Raw genomic sequence first — 21,354 nt, 5'->3', positions numbered from 1 at the left:
GCTGCACGGAAATTACAACCTTTACTACAAAAAGAAGCCCGCTTACAATCCATTTTTCCAGGCCCCCCACTACTGTGTTTTAGGCAGCCCCCAAATCTAAGAAGCATCATTGTCAAGAGCTCCCTGTCTTCTCCAACAGCTGCAGGTACCTTTCCTTGCAATCAGAAAAAATGGAAAACCTGTCCATTTATAATGACCACGGACAAGATAAAAATCCTCAATTCACATCAGGACTACAAGATACCAGGTACTTTCAGCTGTGACACTTCTAATGTGGTGTACCTAATTATTTGTACTAAATGTCCAACTGGGGGTCTGTATGTGGGGGAGACAGGGCGAAAGCTTAGAACAAGAATGAATTCTCACCGCCACAAAATAAGAGAAAAAAGAATGGATCTACCTGTGGCAATACATTTTTGTCTCCCAAATCATAACATTATGGACATGAAATTACTTGTGTTAAAAGGTAGCTTCAAATCTAAGAGAGACAGAAGAGTCTGGGAATATAAACTGATGACGACCTTTGACACTCTCACTGCAGGAATGAATGTGTCGCATGGATTTATGTCTTTTTACATCAACTAAGGAACTTGCCCCTCAGACTATGAGGGGTCATCACAATAGAGCCAGACCCCAATCAGAGGACAATAAAACAATCCTTATCTAAGAACTGGCCCAATATTTATGGACATAACTGTTTATCACTCATGGTAATTCTCCTTCATGTCACCTGTCTTATCCATGGTTTTTCCTTTTTTGTGTGTGCTATGTTGTGCATAAATATGTGATTCTTCAGAATTTCTTTTAGTCTTTGCCTGATGAAGAGACCTGTGTAGTCTCGAAAGCTTGCAATTTGTTACCATCTTTCAGTTAGCCATTAAAAGGTATCAACCACTGAAGACTCTCAATTCTAAATATTTTTCTATCTACTGTCTAACATGGTACCAAGATATATATCTTTCCTGTATCATTTATTATTCTGGTCTGTGCAATTACAGCGGTACCAGATTTATATAGAGTTTTTATGTTTGGCTGCTGTCACACACTAAAAGATGCTTTTTATTGCAAAAGATAGTTTTTGCATCACCACATTTTGAGACCTATAATTTTTCCATACTTTGACCCACAGAGTCATGTGAGGGCTTGTTTTCTGCAGGATGAGTTGACGTTTTTACTGGTACCATTTTCAGGCACATGACATTTTTTGATCGCTTTCTATTCCAATTTTTGGGAAGCAGAATGAACAAAAAACAACAATTCAGGAATTTCTTTTTTTGGAGTTGTTATGCCATTCCATGTGTGGTAAAATTGAAAAGGCAGTTTTATTCTTCGGATCCATACGATTACAGCGATACCTCAATTATATTTTTTTTATGTTTTGGCGCTTTTACACTATAAAAACTGTTTTATAGAAAAAATAATTAGTTTTAAATCGCTTTATTCTGAGAGCTATAACTTTTTTATTTTTTCAGCTGACGGAGCTGTTTTGTGGCTTGTTTGTTTGCAGGACAAGATGCTTTTTATATTGGTCATTTTTATCACGTTTTACTCCACTTTTTGTTCGGAGGTATGATGATAAAGCATTGTTTTTTGCCTTGTTTTTTATTATTTTATGACGTTCACTAAGGGTTAACCAGTGGGACAGTTTTATAGGTCGGGTCGTTGTAGATGCGGCTATACTAAATATGTGTACTTTTATTGTTTATATTTTTTCATGCAAATATTTATTTATAGGTACAATATCTTTAAATTTTTGTATTTTTTTTTTTTTTTAAATTATAATTATTTAAAAATGTTTTTTTTTTTTACTTTTTTACTTTGTCCCACTATGGGACTATCATTTTTTTCATGCTGATGCAGCAGCATCCTTATGCTGTAGAAACTGTCAGCTCTGTACTGACAGAGAAAGTTTCTGATCATGCACTGCACATAATCAGCAAGTTTCCTAGCTCTGGTTACACGGATGTCGTCATGAAGCAGGACAGAGTGGCAAACACTGCTTCTGATCTGAGGTAAAATCATCACAGCTGGTCAGACAGCCATAGTCCCCACGCTGTCTAATGACAGTGTGAGCCCGCAGCTATGATTGGAGGTAAAAAGCTTACCTCGGGTCATTGGTGTCGGCCAAAGGGACTACTGCACCCATCAGCTGATGCCTGCTTCGTCTAATAACAGTGAGAGCAGGAACGGCTGATGGGAGTATACATCATCTGGCACCTGCGCTGTAAATAATTAATTAAAAAAACAAATTGGCAAGTGTTCCCCTGTATTCTTGATAACCAGCCAGGCAAAACTGACAACTGGGTGCTGTAACCCTCAGCTGTCAGCATTAGAAAGGCTGGTTATCAAGAATGGAGGGGTCTCCGCTCCAATTTTTAAATTATTTAAATAAATAATTTTAAAAAACGGCATGGGGTCCCCCCATTTTTGACAACCTGCTTTGCTGAAGCAGATAGCTGGGGGTTGGTATTCTCAGGCTGGTAAGAGGCCATGGATATCACCTTCCCAGCCTAAAAGTAGCAACCTGCAGCTGCCCAGAAAAGGCACATCTGTTAGATGTGCCAATTCTGGTGCTTTGCCAAGCTCTTCCCACTTACCCTGTAGCAGTGGCAAGTGGGGTTCATATTTGTGGAGTTGACGTCACCTTTGTATTGTCAAATGACATCAAGCCCATGGATTATTAACCCCTTTCTGACATTGGACGTATTATCCCGTCGAGGTGGGGTGGGCCCGTATGACCACCGACGGGATAGTACGTCCAGCGCGATCGGCGACGCTCATGGGGGGAGCGTGGCCGATCGCGGCCGGGTGTCAGCTGATTATCACAGCTGACATCCGGCACTATGTGCCAGGAGTGGTCACGGACCGCCCCCGGCACATTAACCCCCGGCACACCGTGATCAAACATGATCGCGGTGTGCCGGCGGTACAGGGAAGCATCGTGCAGGGAGGGGGCTCCCTGCGGGCTTCCCTGAGACCCCCGGAGCAACGCGATGTGATTGCATTGCTGCGAGGGTCTCTTACCTCCTCCTCGCTGCAGTGGCCCAGATCCAAGATGGCCGCGGCATCCGGTTCCTGCAGGGAGGGAGGTGGCTTACCAAGTGCCTGCTCAGAGCTAGGGTTAGGGCTAGGGTTAGGGCTAGGGTTAGGGTTAGGGCTGGGGTTAGGGTTGGGGCTAGGGTTGGAGCTAAAGTTAGGGTTAGGGTTGGGGCTAAAGTTAGGGTTAGGGTTGGGGCTAAAGTTAGGGTTTGGATTACATTTACGGTTGGGATTAGAGTTAGGGGTGTGTCAGGGTTAGGGGTGTGGTTAGGGTTACCATTGGGATTAGGGTTAGGGGTGTGTTTGGATTAGGGTTTCAGTTAGAATTGGGGAGTTTCCACTGTTTAGGCACATCAGGGGCTCTCCAAAGGCGACATGGCGTCCGATCTCAATTCCAGCCAATTCTGCATTGAAAAAGTAAAACAGTGCTCCTTCCCTTCCGAGCTTTACCGTGCGCCCAAACAGGGATTTACCCCAACATATGGGGCATCAGCGTACTCGGGACAAATTGGACAACAACTTTTGGGGTCCAAGTTCTCTTGTTACCCTGGGGAAAATATAAATTTGGGGGGCTAAAAATCATTTTTGTGGGAAAAAAAAGGATTTTTTATTTTCACGGCTCTGCGTTGTAAACTGTAGTGAAACACCTGGGGGTTCAAAGTTCTCACAACACATCTAGATAAGTTCCTTGGGAGGTCTAGTTTCCAATATGGGGTCACTTTTGGAGGTTTCTACTGTTTGGGTACATCAGGGGCTCTGCAAATGCAACATGACGCCTGCAGACCAATCCATCTAAGTCTGCATTCCAAATGGCGCTCCTTCCCTTCCGAGCTCTGCCATGCGCCCAAACAGTGGTTCCCCCCCACATATGGGGTATCAGCATACTCAGGACAAATTGGACAACAACTTTTGGGGTCCAATTTCTCCTGTTACCCTTGGGAAAATACAAAACTGGGGGCTAAAAAATCATTTTTGTGAAAAAAGATTTTTTATTTTCACGGCTCTGCGTTATAAACTGTAGTGAAACACTTGGGGGTTCAAAGTTCTTACAACACATCTAGATAAGTTCCTTGGGAGGTCTAGTTTCCAATATGGGGTCACTTGTGGGGGGTTTCTACTGTTTAGGTAGATCAGGGGCTCTGCAAATGCAACGTGATGCCTGCAAACCAATCCATCTAAGTCTGCATTCCACATGGCACTCCTTCCCTCCCGAGCTCTGCCATTCGCCCAAACAGTGGTTCTCCCCACATATGGGGTATCCGCGTACTCAGGACAAATTGGAAAACAACTTTTGGGGTCCAATTTATCCTGTTACCCTTGTGAAAATACAAAACTGGGGGCTAAAAAAATCATTTTTGTGAAAAAAAAAAAAGAATTTTTATTTTCACGGCTCTGCGTTATAACCTGTAGTGAAACACTTGAGGGATCAAAGCTCTCAAAACACATCTAGATAAGTTCCTTAGGGGGTCTAATTTCCAAAATGGTGTCACTTGTGGGGGGGTTTAATGTTTAGGCACATCAGGGGCTCTCCAAACGCGACATGGCATCCCATCTTAATTCCAGTCAATTTTGCATTGAAAAGTCAAATGGTGCTCCTTCCCTTCCAAACTCTGCCATGCGCCCAAACAGTCGTTTACCCCCACATATGGGGTATCGGCGTACTCAGGACAAATTGCACAACAACTTTTGTGGTCTAATTTCTTCTCTTACCCTTGGGAAAATAAAAAATTGGGGGCGAAAATATAATTTTTGTGAAAAAATATGATTTTTTATTTTTACGGCTCTACATTATAAACTTCTGTGAAGCACTTGGTGGGTCAAAGTGCTCACCACACATCTAGATAAGTTCCTTATGGGGTCTACTTTCCAAAATGTTGTCACATGTGTTGGGTTTCAATGTTTAGGCACATCAGGGGCTCTCCAAATGCAACATGGCGTTCCATCTCAATTCCAGTCAATTTTGCATTGTAAAAAGTCAAATGGTGCTCCTTCCCTTCCGAGCTCTGCCATGCGCCCAAACAGTCGTTTACCCCCACATATGGGGTATTGGCGTACTCAGGTCAAATTGTACAACAACTTTTGGGGTCCATTTTCTCCTGTTACCCTTGGTAAAATAACACAAATTGGAGCTGAAATAAATTTTGTGTAAAAAAAATTTAAATGTTAATTTTTATTTAAACATTCCAAAAATTCCTGTGAAACACCTGAAGGGTTAATAAATTTCTTGAATGTGGTTTTGAGCACATTGAGGGGTTCAGTTTTTAGAATGGTGTCACACTTGGGTATTTTCTATCATGTAGACCCCTCAAAATGACTTCAAATGAGATGTGGTCCCTAAAAAAAATGGTGTTGTAAAAATGAGAAATTGCTGGTCAACTTTTAACCCTTATAACTCCCTAACAAAAAAAAAATTTTGGTTCCTAAATTGTGCTGATGTAAAGTAGACATGTGGGAAATGTTACCTATTAAGTATTTTGTGTGACATATCTCTGTGATTTAAGGGCATAAAAATTCAAAGTTGGAAAATTGCGAAATGTTATAAATTTTCGCCAAATTTCCGTTTTTTTCACAAATAAACGCAAGTTATATTGAAGAAATTTTACCACTATCATGAAGTACAATATGTCACGAGAAAACATTGTCAGAATCGCCGAGATCCGTTGAAGCGTTCCAGAGTTATAACCTCATAAAGGGACAGTGGTCAGAATTGTAAAAATTGGCCCGGTCATTAACGTGCAAACCACCCTTGGGGGTAAAGGGGTTAATGGACTGGCATCTATAATTCTATAGTTGTATGGTAAATAAAGACACCGCCAGAATAGTCTTTTATTTGAAATAAAACAGCACACTTTTCCATTTTTATTTGAAAATAACAAGCACAGTTATACTAACCTAACGCCTAATTCCACGGAGTCCCTCTTCTCCTGTGATAAAACAAAAATTAAAAAACTACAATATCCCTCATCTGTCTATCAATCTGTCCAAAGTCACAATCCATGTCACGGGATAAACAGTTTTCAACGATGCCAAGATGCGACCGTCCAGGCTGAGAACCACTAGGAAATGAGTCGCTGCGAGCGCAGCATAAGTGACTATTGGTGATGTCATCGAGGTTACTGCTGGTCACTGAGGCTGTGTTCTCAGCTGGGCCAATGAACTGCAGTGACGTCGGTCAGATCACCACTAGCATAGTGAGAAAAAGTCTCACAGTACAGAGGCGAGTTCACCGCAGTTCAAATTCACCCCAGTGAAATTCTGGTGAAATGCAGTGAACTCGCCTCTGCACCATGAGACTTTTTCTCATTCTGCTAGCGGGGATCTCACTGAGGTCACCACAGTTCTGGCTGGCTGGGAACATAGCCTCAGTGACCGGCAATTACCTCAAAGACGTCACCGCTAATCACTGATGCTGCATTCGCAACAGCTCATTCACCAGTGGTTCTAAGCCTTGACGGTCGCATCTTGGCACCTTTCAGGCATGGAATACGGCATGGGACAGAATGACGGACAGGTGAGGGATATTGTTGTTTTTTTTATTTTTGTTTTATTACAGGAGAGGAGGGATTAGATGGAATGGACGTTAGGTGAGTATAATTGTGTTTGTTATTTTTAAATAAAAATGGAAAACTGTTTTGTTTTATTTCAAATAAAAGACTTTATTCTTGCTGTGCCTTATTTACAATAAAACTATAGGATTAGCAATGGATAGATGTCTTATAGATGCCTCTCTATTACTAATCCGTGGGCTTGATGTCACCTGACAATACAAAGGTGACATCAACCCCACAAATGTGAACCAAACTTGCCACTGCTACAGGGCAAGTGGGAAAAGCAGGCAAAGCACCAGAATTGGTTCATCTTTTAAATGCACCTTTTCTGGGCAGCTGTGGGCTGCTATTTTTAGGCTGGTGGGGCCATATCCATGGCCCCTTACCAGCCTGAAGATACCAGCCCCCAGCTGTCTGCTTTAGCAAGGCTGATTGTCAAAAATGCGGGATCCCATGCAATTTTTTAAAATAAGTGAAAAAATAAGAGTAGGGACCCCTCTATTCTTGATGACTAGCCTTGCTGAAGCTGACAGCTGAGGGTTGCAGCCCCCAGTTGTGAATTTTGCCTTGCTGGTTATCAAAAATACAGGGGAACCCAAGCCATTTTTTAATTTTAATTATTTATTTACAATGCTGGCTTCGGCTGATGAATACTCCCATCAGCCGCTCCTGCTCTAACTGTAATTAGCGGCAGCAGGCGTCGGATGGTGGGAGCAGTAGTCCCATCATCTGACACCAGTGACCGGAGGCAAACTTTATACCTCCAATCACAGCTGCGGGCTCACACTGTCTTTGACAGCGTGGGATCCGTCACGGTCTGACTGACTGTGATGATTTTACTGCCGATCAGAAGCTGTGTTTGCAGCGCTGTCATGCACATGACAGCATGGCAAAAAGTGGATGTTTGGGCCCCCCATTCAAGGGGTCCGGGTACTGCTCTGGTACCCGAAACCAAACTTTTTGTAACTGTTCAGCCGATTCCACCCGACCTGAACATCTAGGTGTCTGCCCATCTCTAGTAAAAGCGTCATATATTATGTGTAATATGTGTCATCATGTACTGTATTATGTGTAGTGAGGGATATGTATTATGTGTAATAGGTTAACATTGGAAATAGACGTTAATTTGACTACTATAGCATATAAAAACAGAGAAATGAATTTAACAATTAATAAAAAAAATTGTGGAGCACATGCTGTGGTTATATTATGGATAAAACTTTATCTGCATATTTAACTTATTAGCAGAACACTATCTGAATACCAATGGTTTCTTATACTTAAGGGAAGCAAAGATAGCAGGTACCATACCTTCATGTAAAGGGCAGTGACGATGAAATGAAAAAAACTTATTATTATTGCAACCAATAATGTTAAGTAGGAGCAGGTACAAGTGTATTAACATGTAACTGTTGCTCAAGGACTTCACATCCTTTGCCGAATGGTAAATGTTAAGACATTTGGGGATTGTAATGCAATGTGAGCGTCAGTTTGGTGGTTTCAATCTTCTGGGGTTATTGTGTATTTTGAAGTTGTTTACCTTTTAAACTCGACGATAAGATCAGACAGCAATGGTATATTACAGATGGCACACATACACTGACATCAAGCCTGGAGAAGAAAGGCTTCTGTGCTTGCTACCAGATGGGAAATCAATTAACAAGTTTGTCATCCCCCATAAACCTGATTATTCTGAAGCATATAAAGTAATGGATTAACCTTCATAAAATTAGATCTCATAAAGATTTTACAGTTGAACTCATTATCGCTAACAAAAGCTCATTAACTTGTGCACGAAGGCATAAACAGGAGAACAAATCTCATCACCTTATTTTAAAGCCTAAACAACCGATGAACAATCATTTTATATACACTCACCGGCCACTTTATTAGGTACACCTGTCCAACTTCTTGTTAACACTTAATTTCTAATCAGCCAATCACATGGCGGCAACTCAGTGCATTTAGGCATGTAGACATGGTCAAGACAATCTCCTGCAGTTCAAACCGAGCATCAGTATGGGGAAGAAAGGTGATTTGAGTGCCTTTGAACGTGGCATGGTTGTTGGTGCCAGAAGGGCTGGTCTGAGTATTTCAGAAACTGCTGATCTACTGGGATTTTCACGCACAACCATCTCTAGGGTTTACAGAGAATGGTCCGAAAAAGAAAAAAAATCCAGTGAGCGGCAGTTCTGTGGGCGGAAATGCCTTGTTGATGCCAGAGGTCAGAGGAGAATGGGCAGACTGGTTCGAGCTGATAGAAAGGCAACAGTGACTCAAATCGCCACCCGTTACAACCAAGGTAGGCCTAAGAGCATCTCTGAACGCACAGTGCGTCGAACTTTGAGGCAGATGGGCTACAGCAGCAGAAGACCACACCGGGTACCACTCCTTTCAGCTAAGAACAGGAAACTGAGGCTACAATTTGTACAAGCTCATCGAAATTGGACAGTAGAAGATTGGAAAAACGTTGCTTGGTCTGATGAGTCTCGATTTCTGCTGCGACATTCGGATGGTAGGGTCAGAATTTGGCGTAAACAACATGAAAGCATGGATCCATCCTGCCTTGTATGGAGCATCTTTGGGATGTGCAGCCAACAAATCTGCGGCAACTGTGTGATGCCATCATGTCAATATGGACCAAAATCTCTGAGGAATGTTTCCAGCACCTTGTTGAATCTATGCCACGAAGAATTGAGGCAGTTCTGAAGGCAAAAGGGGGTCCAACCCGTTACTAGCATGGTGTACCTAATAAAGTGGCCGGTGAGTGTATATATATATATATATATATATATATATATATATATATATATATATATACAGGTCCTTCTCAAAAAATTAGCATATAGTGATAAATTTCATTATTTACCATAATGTAATGATTACAATTAAACTTTCATATATTATAGATTCATTATCCACCAACTGAAATTTGTCAGGTCTTTTATTGTTTTAATACTGATGATTTTGGCATACAACTCCTGATAACCCAAAAAACCTGTCTCAATAAATTAGTATATCAAGAAAAGGTTCTCTAAACGACCTATTACCCTAATCTTCTGAATCAACTAATTAACTCTAAACACATGCAAAAGATACCTGAGGCTTTTAAAAACTCCCTGCCTGGTTCATTACTCAAAACCCCCATCATGGGTAAGACTAGCGACCTGACAGATGTCAAAAAGGCCATCATTGACACCCTCAAGCAAGAGGGTAAGACCCAGAAATAAATTTCTCAACAAATAGGCTGTTCCCAGAGTGCTGTATCAAGGCACCTCAATGGTAAGTCTGTTGGAACAATGTGGCAGAAAACGCTGTACAACGAGAAGAGGTGACCGGACCCTGAGGAAGATTGTGGAGAAGGACCGATTCCAGACCTTGGGGAACCTGAGGAAGCAGTGGACTGAGTCTGGTGTGGAAACATCCAGAGCCACCGTGCACAGGCGTGTGCAGGAAATGGGCTACAGGTGCCGCATTCCCCAGGTAAAGCCACTTTTGAACCATAAACAGCGGCAGAAGCGCCTGACCTGGGCTACAGAGAAGCAGCACTGGACTGTTGCTAAGTGGTCCCAAGTACTTTTTTTCTGATGAAAGCAAATTTTGCATGTCATTCGGAAATCAAGGTGCCAGAGTCTGGAGGAAGACTGGGGAGAAGGAAATGCCAAAATGCCTGAAGTCCAGTGTCAAGTACCCACAGTCAGTGATGGTGTGGGGTGCCATGTCAGCTGCTGGTGTTGGTCCACTGTGTTTCATCAAGGGCAGGGTCAATGCAGCTAGCTATCAGGAGATTTTGGAGCACTTAATGCTTCCATCGGCTGAAATGCTTTATGGAGATGAAGATTTCATTTTTCAGCACGACCTGGCACCTGCTCACAGTGCCAAAACCACTGGTAAATGGTTTACTGACCATGGTATTACTGTGCTCAATTGGCCTGCCAACTCTCCTGACCTGAACCCCATAGAGAATCTGTGGGATATTGTGAAGAGAAAGTTGAGAGACGCCAGACCCAACACTCTGGATGAGCTTAAGGCCGCTATTGAAGCATCCTGGGCCTCCATAACATCTCAGCAGTGTCACAGGCTGATTGCCTCCATGCCACGCCGCATTGAAGCAGTCATTTCTGCCAAAGGATTCCCGACCAAGTATTGAGTGCATAACTGAACATTATTATTTGATGTTTTTTTTGTTTGTTATTAAAAAACACTTTTATTTGATTGGCCGGGTGAAATATGCTAATTTATTGAGACAGGTTTTTTGGGTTATCAGGAGTTGTATGCCAAAATCATCAGTATTAAAACAATAAAAGACCTGACAAATTTCAGTTGGTGGATAATGAATCTATAATATATGAAAGTTTAATTGTAATCATTACATTATGGTAAATAATGAAATTTAACACTATATGCTAATTTTTTGAGAAGGACCTGTATATATATATATATATATATATATATATATATATATATATATATATATATATATATGTGTGTACATAATGATACCTGAAAGTTTATGAAACCTTCTGAATTGTCCAAATTTATGCATAAGTTTGACCTAAAATTACGTCAGATTATTACACAAGTCATAAAAATAGATAGATAAAATGTATTCAATGAAGTGAAAGCAGGACGTGGCACTCACCACTGACAAATGCTATAGCATGTTTCAGATGAGTCGCCTGTCAGGGCTGTGGGGTACCCGGTACCGGGTCCGGTGTTCACAGGGGGATGTCACGGTGGCAACCTGGTCCGTGGCCCTCGGTGCCCATGTAAAGGGGAAATTGAATAAAGTTTATGTTCGTGACGCCACCTGTGGTATTCGGTCAGTGGGGACCGACGCTGCTTTAAGGGGTCCTCTGGGGTGATGTTATGGCAGCTAGATGGTACAACTTCCCACAGGTGAAGTATATCCCCAGGGCTGCCAGTGTGTAGATGGAAGATGGTGAATGGTGCAGTAAAGAACGAGGACACAGTCTCTTTACCTGGTTTACTGAAGACTTCAGGCAGCCACAGTCCAGGGTACCAGATCACAGGGCAGGCAGGGTCCGTCCGGCTTGGAAGCGAATCCAGAGTCCCCTTTACCAGGTGGAGTTAAAAGACTTCATCTAGCGCCATGGTGTTGTAGTCCCTTACTGCCTATGGCTTCAGATAAGGTCCTCACAGTTCTTCTCTCTGTCTCCCATATAGGATAGGACAATACCTGTATGACAGGTAACTCAAGCCTTTTTACAGGGACTCTATCACGCCCCAGGCTCTATGTGTTACTGTGTCTTCAGGTGTGTGTGACGGACAGGTAACTTTCAGTTCAGCTGTCCTGCCGGTCTTTGCTATGTGTATTGGAGTCCCACAAATGCCTCGGTGTTCCGGCTATCGGTTATCTTAGCTTTTGCCAGGGAGACAGTCTGCTTGCTGCTGTCCTCCCCCTGGTGTCCTTCTCCTGTGCCTCGCTCTCCTTCACTCTCACTGAACAATGTCCTTTCCTTCTGGATGTCTCTTTCTCTAGGAGCTGTAGTGCTTCAGACTACACGGCCCCTTCAGACCTTCTGACACTCTATGTCGATCTGCTTTCTTCTGTCTCTCTGACAATCTGACCTCTCTTTCCCTCTAAACCACAATATATATAGGGGAGTCACCTAGGAATAGGATCAAATGCTCCCCCTTGTGGCCTGGAGTGTGAACATGTTGTGTGTATTGTGGTTACCTGATAAAAGATATCCTACATCGCTTCCAAACGTAACATCACTCTCCCCTTGAGGAAAGCAATGCTACTGTGACGACCAGGACCTGGGGCGCCACACATACTCGGTGTGTATTGTGATTTGAGAGGCTTCACTTGGAAGTTGCCCGCTCTCTAAAATAGAAGATATAGGACTAACACAGAGGTGGCTTGAAAACAAAAGCGGTGGCTTCAGGAAAAAACTATATCGGCTTTTTCCTCAGTGGCTTTGTGAAAAAAAAATGCTATTTTCCCCATAGATGTGAAAGTGATAAGGAAATCTGCAAGTAAAAAACACAAATGCATTTTTAGTGCATGCAACCTGCAACTGTCTTTATTACTTTATTTATTTTTATCAAAGCTAAGTAACAAGAAATATCCAAAACAAAGCAGTTTAATTTAAAACGCTGTAGCATGGCTAAGGGTCATATAGTCGACGGGAGGTATGTGTCACAGAGATGGCTTGTCTCTGTGATGTAACCCGGAGTGTTTTCTTTAATGCACATAAGCACTAAGGGATCGTTTAGTACACTTGGGTTCAGGTTACGGGTAGCTGTGATAGATGGGAGGATCTGGTTACCCATATACCTCACCCCTGGGTAGGGGCATCACCATACCTCTATATGTGTTTGAGGTCCTGCAGTGATGTCACGACCACGTGATTAATCATGTGATGGGTTCCTGGGTGTGGTTATAGCTATATAATAAGGCTACTACTTAACACAGGACCTGTATGTGGGGAGGGGGAAGCCTCCAGTGTGTGTTGAGGCTCCAGGCCTGAACCTTAAGTACTGGTCACTTATACTTTGTTTTGCCTGAGCTAAAGACTATTTGTTTTTCTGTTTTGTTTTGTGGGTTTGTGAAGCAATAAACCCTGTGAACTTTTAAAGGAATGTGCCTCTTGATTGCCACCCACTACACCTGAGTGATTACAACCCCTACAACATGATAGCAAAAACACAATAAAACTGCAGCATCAAAAATTTGATAAAATCGCATATAAAAATATTCACTCAGAAAGGTAATGAAAAAATGCAAGTAACTTTATTTAGCTTGGCTTGCAATGGATAGAGAAAAAAAAGCAAGGTGGCTACCGATCAGAAGTAGTGTATGAACAAGCAAGGTAGAAATACTAATTAAAATGTAACCTTTAATAAATTTTAATAAAATATATGGAGCCCTTTAAACTAAAACCAAAATCAATACAGTACACATAACACATAAAATCACATTTAGGGAGGGGGAGGCACACAATTCTGTCCATACATTACCCAACCAAAGGATATCACATCGTATCCATCCATACTGTAATGTCAAGTTTGTTCCCGATGCGTTTCATTAGTCAAATCATCAGGGGAAATATAGACTTATGAAAGAAAGTAGGGGTCTTGTTTAATGTGATGGGTACATGCCATCACATACAGAAGAGCAAAAGGTCTGGTTAAATATACCTCACATTGCTTCACGCTCCTAGCTTCTGGTTATTAGCCATTCTCGATTTAAGATAAATACTACATGCTATGTATGTAGTAAGATACAAAAGATACAAAAACATGTACAAGAGCTTTTGGATGCATGAATTACTTGCATCATTGCTACAGACTCATATGCACCTATCGAAATTCCTGCTATGTCTCATTTCCAGACCTGATTAATCATTGGGGCCTTGCAGTGCTGTGGTCCTGAGTTCAAATCCCACCAAGGACAACATGTGTAAGGAGTCTGTGTGTGTGTTCTCCCTGTGTTTACGTGAGTTTCTTCCTGGAACTCTGGTTTCCTCCCACACCTCAATGACATACTTATATGGAATTTAGATTGTAATCCCCAGTGGGGACAGTGATAATGATGATGTCTGTAAACCACTATGGAATTAATGGCGCTATACAGCTCTGGCAAAAATTAAGAGACCACTACACAGTTATATAAAAATCAGCTTCTCTACATGTCTGACAGCCATTCCATTCCAGAGTTAGTTGAATTCCAACCAGAGTACACCTCATTCTACTTAATGTGCTTCTGATTAGGTGATCACTGATCACCTGAACCAAATCTTATTTAACGAAGGAAAGTATAAAAAACCCTGCTGTGGTGTTCACAATCCTCTTGCAATAGGACAAGCTGGGGGCACAGTAAGCGTCATGTTGCCTCTATCCTTAAAATTTCTAAGACGGCAGTCTTAAAAGTGGTATGAATTACAACAGAAATTTAATGCAATACGCTCCCAAGTAAAAAAGGGTGAATAGTCCAGAACTTAACTCCAAATTCAGAGTGTCGGACTGTTCACTTGTTCTTTTGGGAACATAGTGCAGCCTTTTATAGTTTCCAACCCAGAGATTCTTGTCCGAGCACCGTTTTGGATTCATTGGCCCACTTTTGAGTCAAGTATGAGGTGATCTGATAGACATTTTTGAGTTCTGAACAAAAATATACTCCGGTACCTGTCATGAGAGCTGAAGAACGCACCAAATTCAGTAAGGGTACTGGTGTATAAAAGCCAGTCTTGATGAATTGGTCCCATAGTCTATATTTTTTTATACCATGGTAGTGGTTGATTTGCTAAAAGAAAATGGCTAATGCTGCTGAATTGTCTAAATTTTGCATTTGCACTGATAGAAGCATAAAATCAATAGATTATATCATGTATCAAAAAAGTTTCAGATTGTGAAATAAACCTTGTTATATATTTCTCCAGAAACTCCTGCAGAATAAAAGCAATTTAGCTAATCGTTTCATTCATCTTTCATACCCAGTACTGTAGATAAATGCAAGGGGTGAGCAAGTAATTAACTGTTGCTTATTGCATTAAGATACAAGGATAGTTAGGCACAAGTTTTGCCATGGAGGAGTCCCAAAATAACCACATTGACAAATCTTAGTTTCTGTTTAGTCTTGTATCTTGTAATTCTTAATTATAAAACTAAAAAAAAAAATCTCAATTGAAAAAATACAACAATCTCTCCCTCTTTCCCGTTTTTTGCTTTTCTTCTTCAATTGCTCAATTTGAAAACGTTTGAGATATCAGTGATTCTTAACATGAAGTAGATAAAAAAGGAAATCAAATCTTACATTAAATTTCCCAGAGATCACTCCAGAGGAGTCCTGAGTCACGTGTATGCTTGGTGCATTCTTGCTTCCATACTACAGAAACAGCAGTGCCCCTTTAGTATCAGTTGGTCCTCTATTACCCCAAACATGTGTACATTCTTTTGTCTTGATAACTCATTTTAGCAGTATCTGATCGTAGGATTATTTAGAGAATAATAATATAGATAAAAATACACAAATAAATATTGTTTATTATATTATGCATTTTAGTATATTAGGTTTATATAAAAGATATTTATTATATGGGATTTAGTGAAGTAAAAATAAATCAATTATTGCTTGTTGTCATAAGAAATGAAACTCGAATACTGAAAATACCACAAAAAATATAAAAAAGGTATAGATTTTTGCATTCAAATAGCAATGCTCAGTCTGTTTAGATTACATGTGATTAGAATTTACCAAAGTAAGACACTTCTCTCTATCAAATATACAGCATGTCCAAAATGTATTCATTATCTTAAAGCAGAATGATAGAGCCAGTGGAAAAGAAGCCCTGGGGAAAAGTCGAACCAGAAGGATGGTATCTGACGAACAAGAGATAATTGTGAGACATGCAATGTTTTGTTTTTTTGCTATTACAAAAGTTTGCAGCGATAATGCATAAATTCTATTTTATTTATTTAAAAGCTAATTAAAAAATTCCACACAAATTATAGTGGGAATTACTGTTTTTTGAAGTAACTTTAATATATTTTACTTGTGGTAACATTTACTTTGTGTTTTAAAAGTCTTACCCGGGTCCTCAAGGATGGAGAAGAAAAAAGGTATGCAATATGCCAACTACAACTGGATCAGATGTTCTTAATTAAATAAACAATAGTGAATGTTTCATATTTCTGGTAGAGTGAACATTCAGAGGAAGGCGGCGAGATGATAACACCTTCCAAGAAAGAAAAGGTTGGTCTTGTGCTTAACGAATCCTCCCAACATTTTTTTCCTAATAATTTCTAACTATGTAATTCAATCTAGGTATGTAACTATATTTACTGATAGCCATCTTCCCTGATTTCCAGTGCCACTCTTGTCTACTTCTTGGCCGCGTGAGCCCTGTTTTTCTATACCAGCTCACACAGGTATTTGTATTTTAGGCAAAAAAAATATATTATCATTTTTTACATTTTAAAAATTACAAAAAGGAAAATGGGTGGTTACAAAAGTTTGGGCACCCTTGGAGATTTGTGTGTTCAGATAACTTTGACCAAGGTTTCAGACCTTAATTAGCCTGTTATGACCTGTTTACTATCATCATTAGGAAAGGCCAGGTGATGCAGATTTCCCAGCTTTATAAAAACTCAGCTTCCTCTAATCTTGTGCCAAAAAACAGCAGCCATTAGTTCTTCTAAGAAGCTGCCTTATTTTTTTGAAAATAAAAAATGGTGAAGACTATAAGAAGATAGCAAAGTGTTTTCAAGTTGCCTTTTCCTCAGTTTGAAATGTAATTAAAAAATGGCAGCAGTGGAGGCCAGGTCTGGAAAACCAAGCAAAATTTCTGTGAGAGCTGCTTTTAGGATTGCTAGAGAGGCAAATCAGAATCCCCCACTTGACTGCAAGAGACCTTCAGAAAGATTTAGCAGTCTCTGGAGGTGTGGTACATTGTTCTACTGTTCAGAAAAACCTGCGCAAATTTGTCCTTCATGGAAGAGTCATGAGAAGAAAACCTCTCCTGCGTCCTCACCATGAAATTCAGCATCAGAAGTATGCAAAAGAACATCTAAACAAGTCTGATGCCTTTTGGAAACAATTACTGTGGACCAATTAGGTTAAAATAGAATTATTTTGCCACAATGATCAAAGGTAGGAGTGAAGGAAAAGGGGAACAGAATTTCAGGAAAACAACATTTTGCCAACCATTAAGCCTGGGGGTGGATCAATCATGCTTTGGGATTGGTGTGAAGCCAATGGCACTGGGAAAATTTCACTGGTAGAGGGGAAGATTGGATTCAAAATCCACAATAAACTACCTACTGTAGAAAGGAACAAGTTGAAGGTTTTACAATGGCCCTCACAGTCCCGCTCTGAACAGCATTGAAAATATGTGGCCAGACCAGACGACGCAGGAATCTCACACATCTGAAGAATTTTCCAAGGTAGAATGGATGAAAATCCCACAAACAAGAATTAAAAGACTCTTGGCAGGCTACAATAAAAGCTGTGATATTTGAAAAAGGGGTGCTACTGGGCACTAATCATGCAGGGTGCCCAACTTTTGCATTGGCCCATTTTCCTTTTTGTAATTTTTAAAATGTAAAAAATGACAATATATATATTTTTGGCCTAAAATACAAAGGAAATATGTCATCTTTAACTTTATCTCTTTTAGAGATCATTTTATCTTCAGCTTGCTTAACTGTCCCCAATAGCAATAATTTTGCCCAAACTTTTACATGCCACTGTAAATAATAATATTTGAATGTTAATAATTTTCATTTTAAAATAAAAATGTCAATATATAAATCACTAGAATGTAGTCTGTATTTACCTTCATTTGCTAAATTATTTACTACAATAGGAAGGAAAGAGACGTTCAGGATCTCGAGACAGAAATCAGAAGGTACTTTTTAATTCCCTAACCTGCCAAAGTCCTACTCTGCTTATTATAAGGGAAGCTGTTAACAAATATATACAACCTCTGAACCCCAGTCATAGTGTAATACAGAATGGTAATAGGTTTCTAATAATGTCACTCTGTGAAATCTCATAAAAGAATAAAGAAGCACCTGCTAAATGTGAAGACCCAAGTCAGTGCTAGTGGCAACTAATGCTTATGCAGCTGAAGCTAAGGTCAATACATTTTGTTTACTGTGCATGTGCTGGATGCCACCAAAACTGGCTAGTAAAGACATATCCTTGTATATGAGATCAAAACAGAATGGACTTGTGATTACATCACTCTGTGGAAGATTGGGAGCACCTACATGACTCTTCAAGGAAAGCACATGCTACTTTATAACTATTTTTTGTTAACGCTGCTAGGGACCTTTCAATGATTGACATCTAAGAATATACTTATTACCATCCAATGTAACACTATCAGTATCAGTGTTGACAGGTTTGATAGCTTAAATGCCATAAGGAAATGTCCAATGTTTCAAGAAAATTAAATTTAGCACCAAACTTGTGTGCTCCCTATAGACTTAACAAAGCTTGATTTTTTGTGTATGTTAAATAATAAACTGGATATATTTTAGTGGATTAAATGCTGTAAAATAACTAAATAAATTAAAGCAAAATATTGTAAATCTCCTGCTGTAATTTTTCCCATGATTGGCATTTGTCACCCAGGGCGAATCAGGGGATACTGGAGATCCTGGCGTTCCTGGGCAGAAAGTAAGTCTTGCAATTTCTCCTCAATTAATTGTTTAAAAACATATAGTATCATATACTATTTATTAAATCATAAAAAATAAAAAGTAATAAAGATATTTATTCATGCTCATGTAATATATGTAACAGTATTTAGGAGAAAATCATTATTATTATTATTATTATTTATTATAGCGCCATTGGCACTCTACATGTGAGGAGGGGTATACATAATTAAAACAAGTAGAATAATCTTAAACAGTACAAGTCACCAACTGGTACAGGAGGAGATAGGACCCTGCCCGTGAGGACTCACAGTCTATAAGGGATGGGTGAGGATACAGTAGGTGAGGATAGAGCTGGTCGTGCAGCAGTATAGTCAAACGAGGGTTACTGCAGGTTGTAGGCTTGTCGAAAGAGGTGGGTTCTCAGGTTTCCTTTAGAAGGTACAGTATATTCACTGTTTAGAAGAGTTGGTGTGAATCAATTTGCAGGACCCGGTCCGGCACCCATATCAGCATTTTGTAGCCAATCGATTGGAGCCTTGATAAACGCTTCTTACCTAACAGCATACATTAATCCTTTTTGATTAGACATCTTGAAGAGATGTCATTGTTGTGAACCGACATCCATGTGACGTCATGCCAGGCCAGCTAATCAAAAGAAGAGTTGAATATACCAATCCGGTAAGAAGTGGTTCTCAGGACTCTCAACCAGTGGCCACTGATTACTGACATAAACTGTACTTGATTCTGCAAATCATTTTTCACCAACTCAACTGTTTAGGAAACAACAATAATGTTATATATTAAAGAAGAGCTCTTTATTCTGCACTGCTTCTAAGAATGTAAATGTCTCCTTTAATTCCCTTTCCTTATAAGGGGTGTTTGGAGAAAACTAATTATTACTTATCCATGAACAGATCGGCAGAACGGGGCATTTTTGTCCTCGTTAGCATGGAGCTACAGTGCACATGCTCCATTCATTCCTTATTGGACCGTCAAGTGGTGCTTTTTCCCATAGACAATGAGTGAAGCAGCAATCAAACATGTGCACTACCACTCTGTGCTAATAGGGATAAAAGTGCGTCATCAGAGATAAAAATTCCCCTTTCGGGCAATCTATGCATAGATGATAGATTGTTTTTAAGTAACTATTATGTACAGTAATAGATGATAAATTGTTTTTAAGTAACTATTATGTACAGTAATTCGGTTTGCGGTGCTATGTCAAAATGTAATTTTAATCTGTGAAGTAAGAATGTTAATGTAAGATACAACTCCAAAAAGGGGCGAACTCTCAGAGTGCCAGAGGAATAAGCAAACCTTGTGGTGGCTGTAGAAGACCCTCCGCAACCTCTTTAATTAAGGAAAAATTGTACGTTTAAATGTCTTATAGATATAATAGTGCTTACTAGTAATGTAAAAGTAGCCTAAAGACTTTGTGTGACGAGGTCTCAAACTCTCATTTTTAGGGAGAAAAAGGAGATATTGGTGAAAAGGGACAAAAGGTAATACATATCTGTATCTACTTCGCATCATTGTATGTTCCATAATAAAGTAGTCTTATGAACTTATGGGCCGGAATTGACAAGGTGATGTAAGTAAAAACCTGGTGTTAGTGTTAGCGGAACGCACCAAATTATAAGAGAGATGGTATAAGATGCGTTTGCAGCCCGGGGTCCACTGTGCAGAGATGGAACCTGCTGCTGAGTAATGACGGACTATATGGCGGTACAATGTGGATACACACATGGGTTAACTTCACCCTGTGTGAAGGAAGCAAACCCTGTTGCGTCACAGGGCCGCGGTACCGAACCGAGAGCGCAAGCAAGGAGTCTCAGGACTCTATACCAAGACACAGGATTAGAGTACTTTCAGACCACTTGCGCTCAACACCGCAACTGGGGTGTCAAAGTAACAGAAAAATATAACTTAAAGCACAAAAGTGCATGCTGTGCCGCTTTGGTGGACGCCACTAACCACCCAGACTTGGGATAGGAAAGCGCTCTATAAGCGCATGGCGCCGCACTGGCGGCTACAGCAATATGCTGTATCGTGAGTCTTTATGTTGACAGCTTAGTCGGGCGCTAGACAGCAAGCATCCAGCTTTCGCGAGCAGTCATACACAAGGGAGGGGATATTTAAGAACGACTTGCACTCATCAACACACACACGTATACAAATGTACACTAGCGCATGGCCGTGCGGTCATGCAAACCTTTTATAGCTGCAGCATGTACAGGACCTTCCCAGAAGGACCAATGGGAAGCTGCCACAGAAGTTGAGCACCTTCAGGACCTTCCTGGAGGACCAATGGGATCTGCTGCAGTATCTGAGCATGTGACCTTCGATCTCCAATGGGAGATCTTGCCCTGGGCATGCTCAGAAGGGGAAAAGCAGGACTTAGTCCCAAAAGCGTCTGCTCGCCACTGCCCAGCACTGACTTCAATGCCAGAAGCTGGAAAAGCAGCAGTAACCCTATGCACAGAGTGAGACTGAGCAAGATGCTGGGACCGACGTCTCCGCTGAGCAGACTCCACCGCGGCTGGAGAAGAATGGGAGATTGCCCCTGTGCAGAGGCGGGAACTTGACACCTAACACCTGGATTTTAGTTATTCCTCAAAACTATTCCAGATGG

General features: G+C 40.7%; 1 protein-coding gene across 1 annotated transcript in view; it reads left to right on the top strand.

Annotated features, from left to right (window-relative positions):
• The window catches only part of LOC143774986 (uncharacterized), an 862,433-nt gene that overhangs the window by 428,177 nt on the left and 412,902 nt on the right, over nucleotides 1–21,354 (top strand). The window contains exons 70-75 of the mRNA XM_077262800.1: nucleotides 15,875–15,955; nucleotides 16,140–16,175; nucleotides 16,255–16,308; nucleotides 17,921–17,962; nucleotides 18,694–18,738; nucleotides 20,189–20,224. Of these exons, the coding sequence (XP_077118915.1) occupies nucleotides 15,875–15,955; nucleotides 16,140–16,175; nucleotides 16,255–16,308; nucleotides 17,921–17,962; nucleotides 18,694–18,738; nucleotides 20,189–20,224 (294 nt within the window). The remainder of the gene's footprint in view (nucleotides 1–15,874; nucleotides 15,956–16,139; nucleotides 16,176–16,254; nucleotides 16,309–17,920; nucleotides 17,963–18,693; nucleotides 18,739–20,188; nucleotides 20,225–21,354) is intronic.

The sequence above is a fragment of the Ranitomeya variabilis genome, chromosome 5 (genome assembly GCF_051348905.1).
Source record: "Ranitomeya variabilis isolate aRanVar5 chromosome 5, aRanVar5.hap1, whole genome shotgun sequence".
NCBI classification, from domain to species: Eukaryota; Metazoa; Chordata; class Amphibia; order Anura; family Dendrobatidae; genus Ranitomeya; species Ranitomeya variabilis.
The sequence above is the reverse complement of the archived record's forward strand: the minus strand, read 5'-3'. Positions and strand labels throughout refer to the sequence as shown.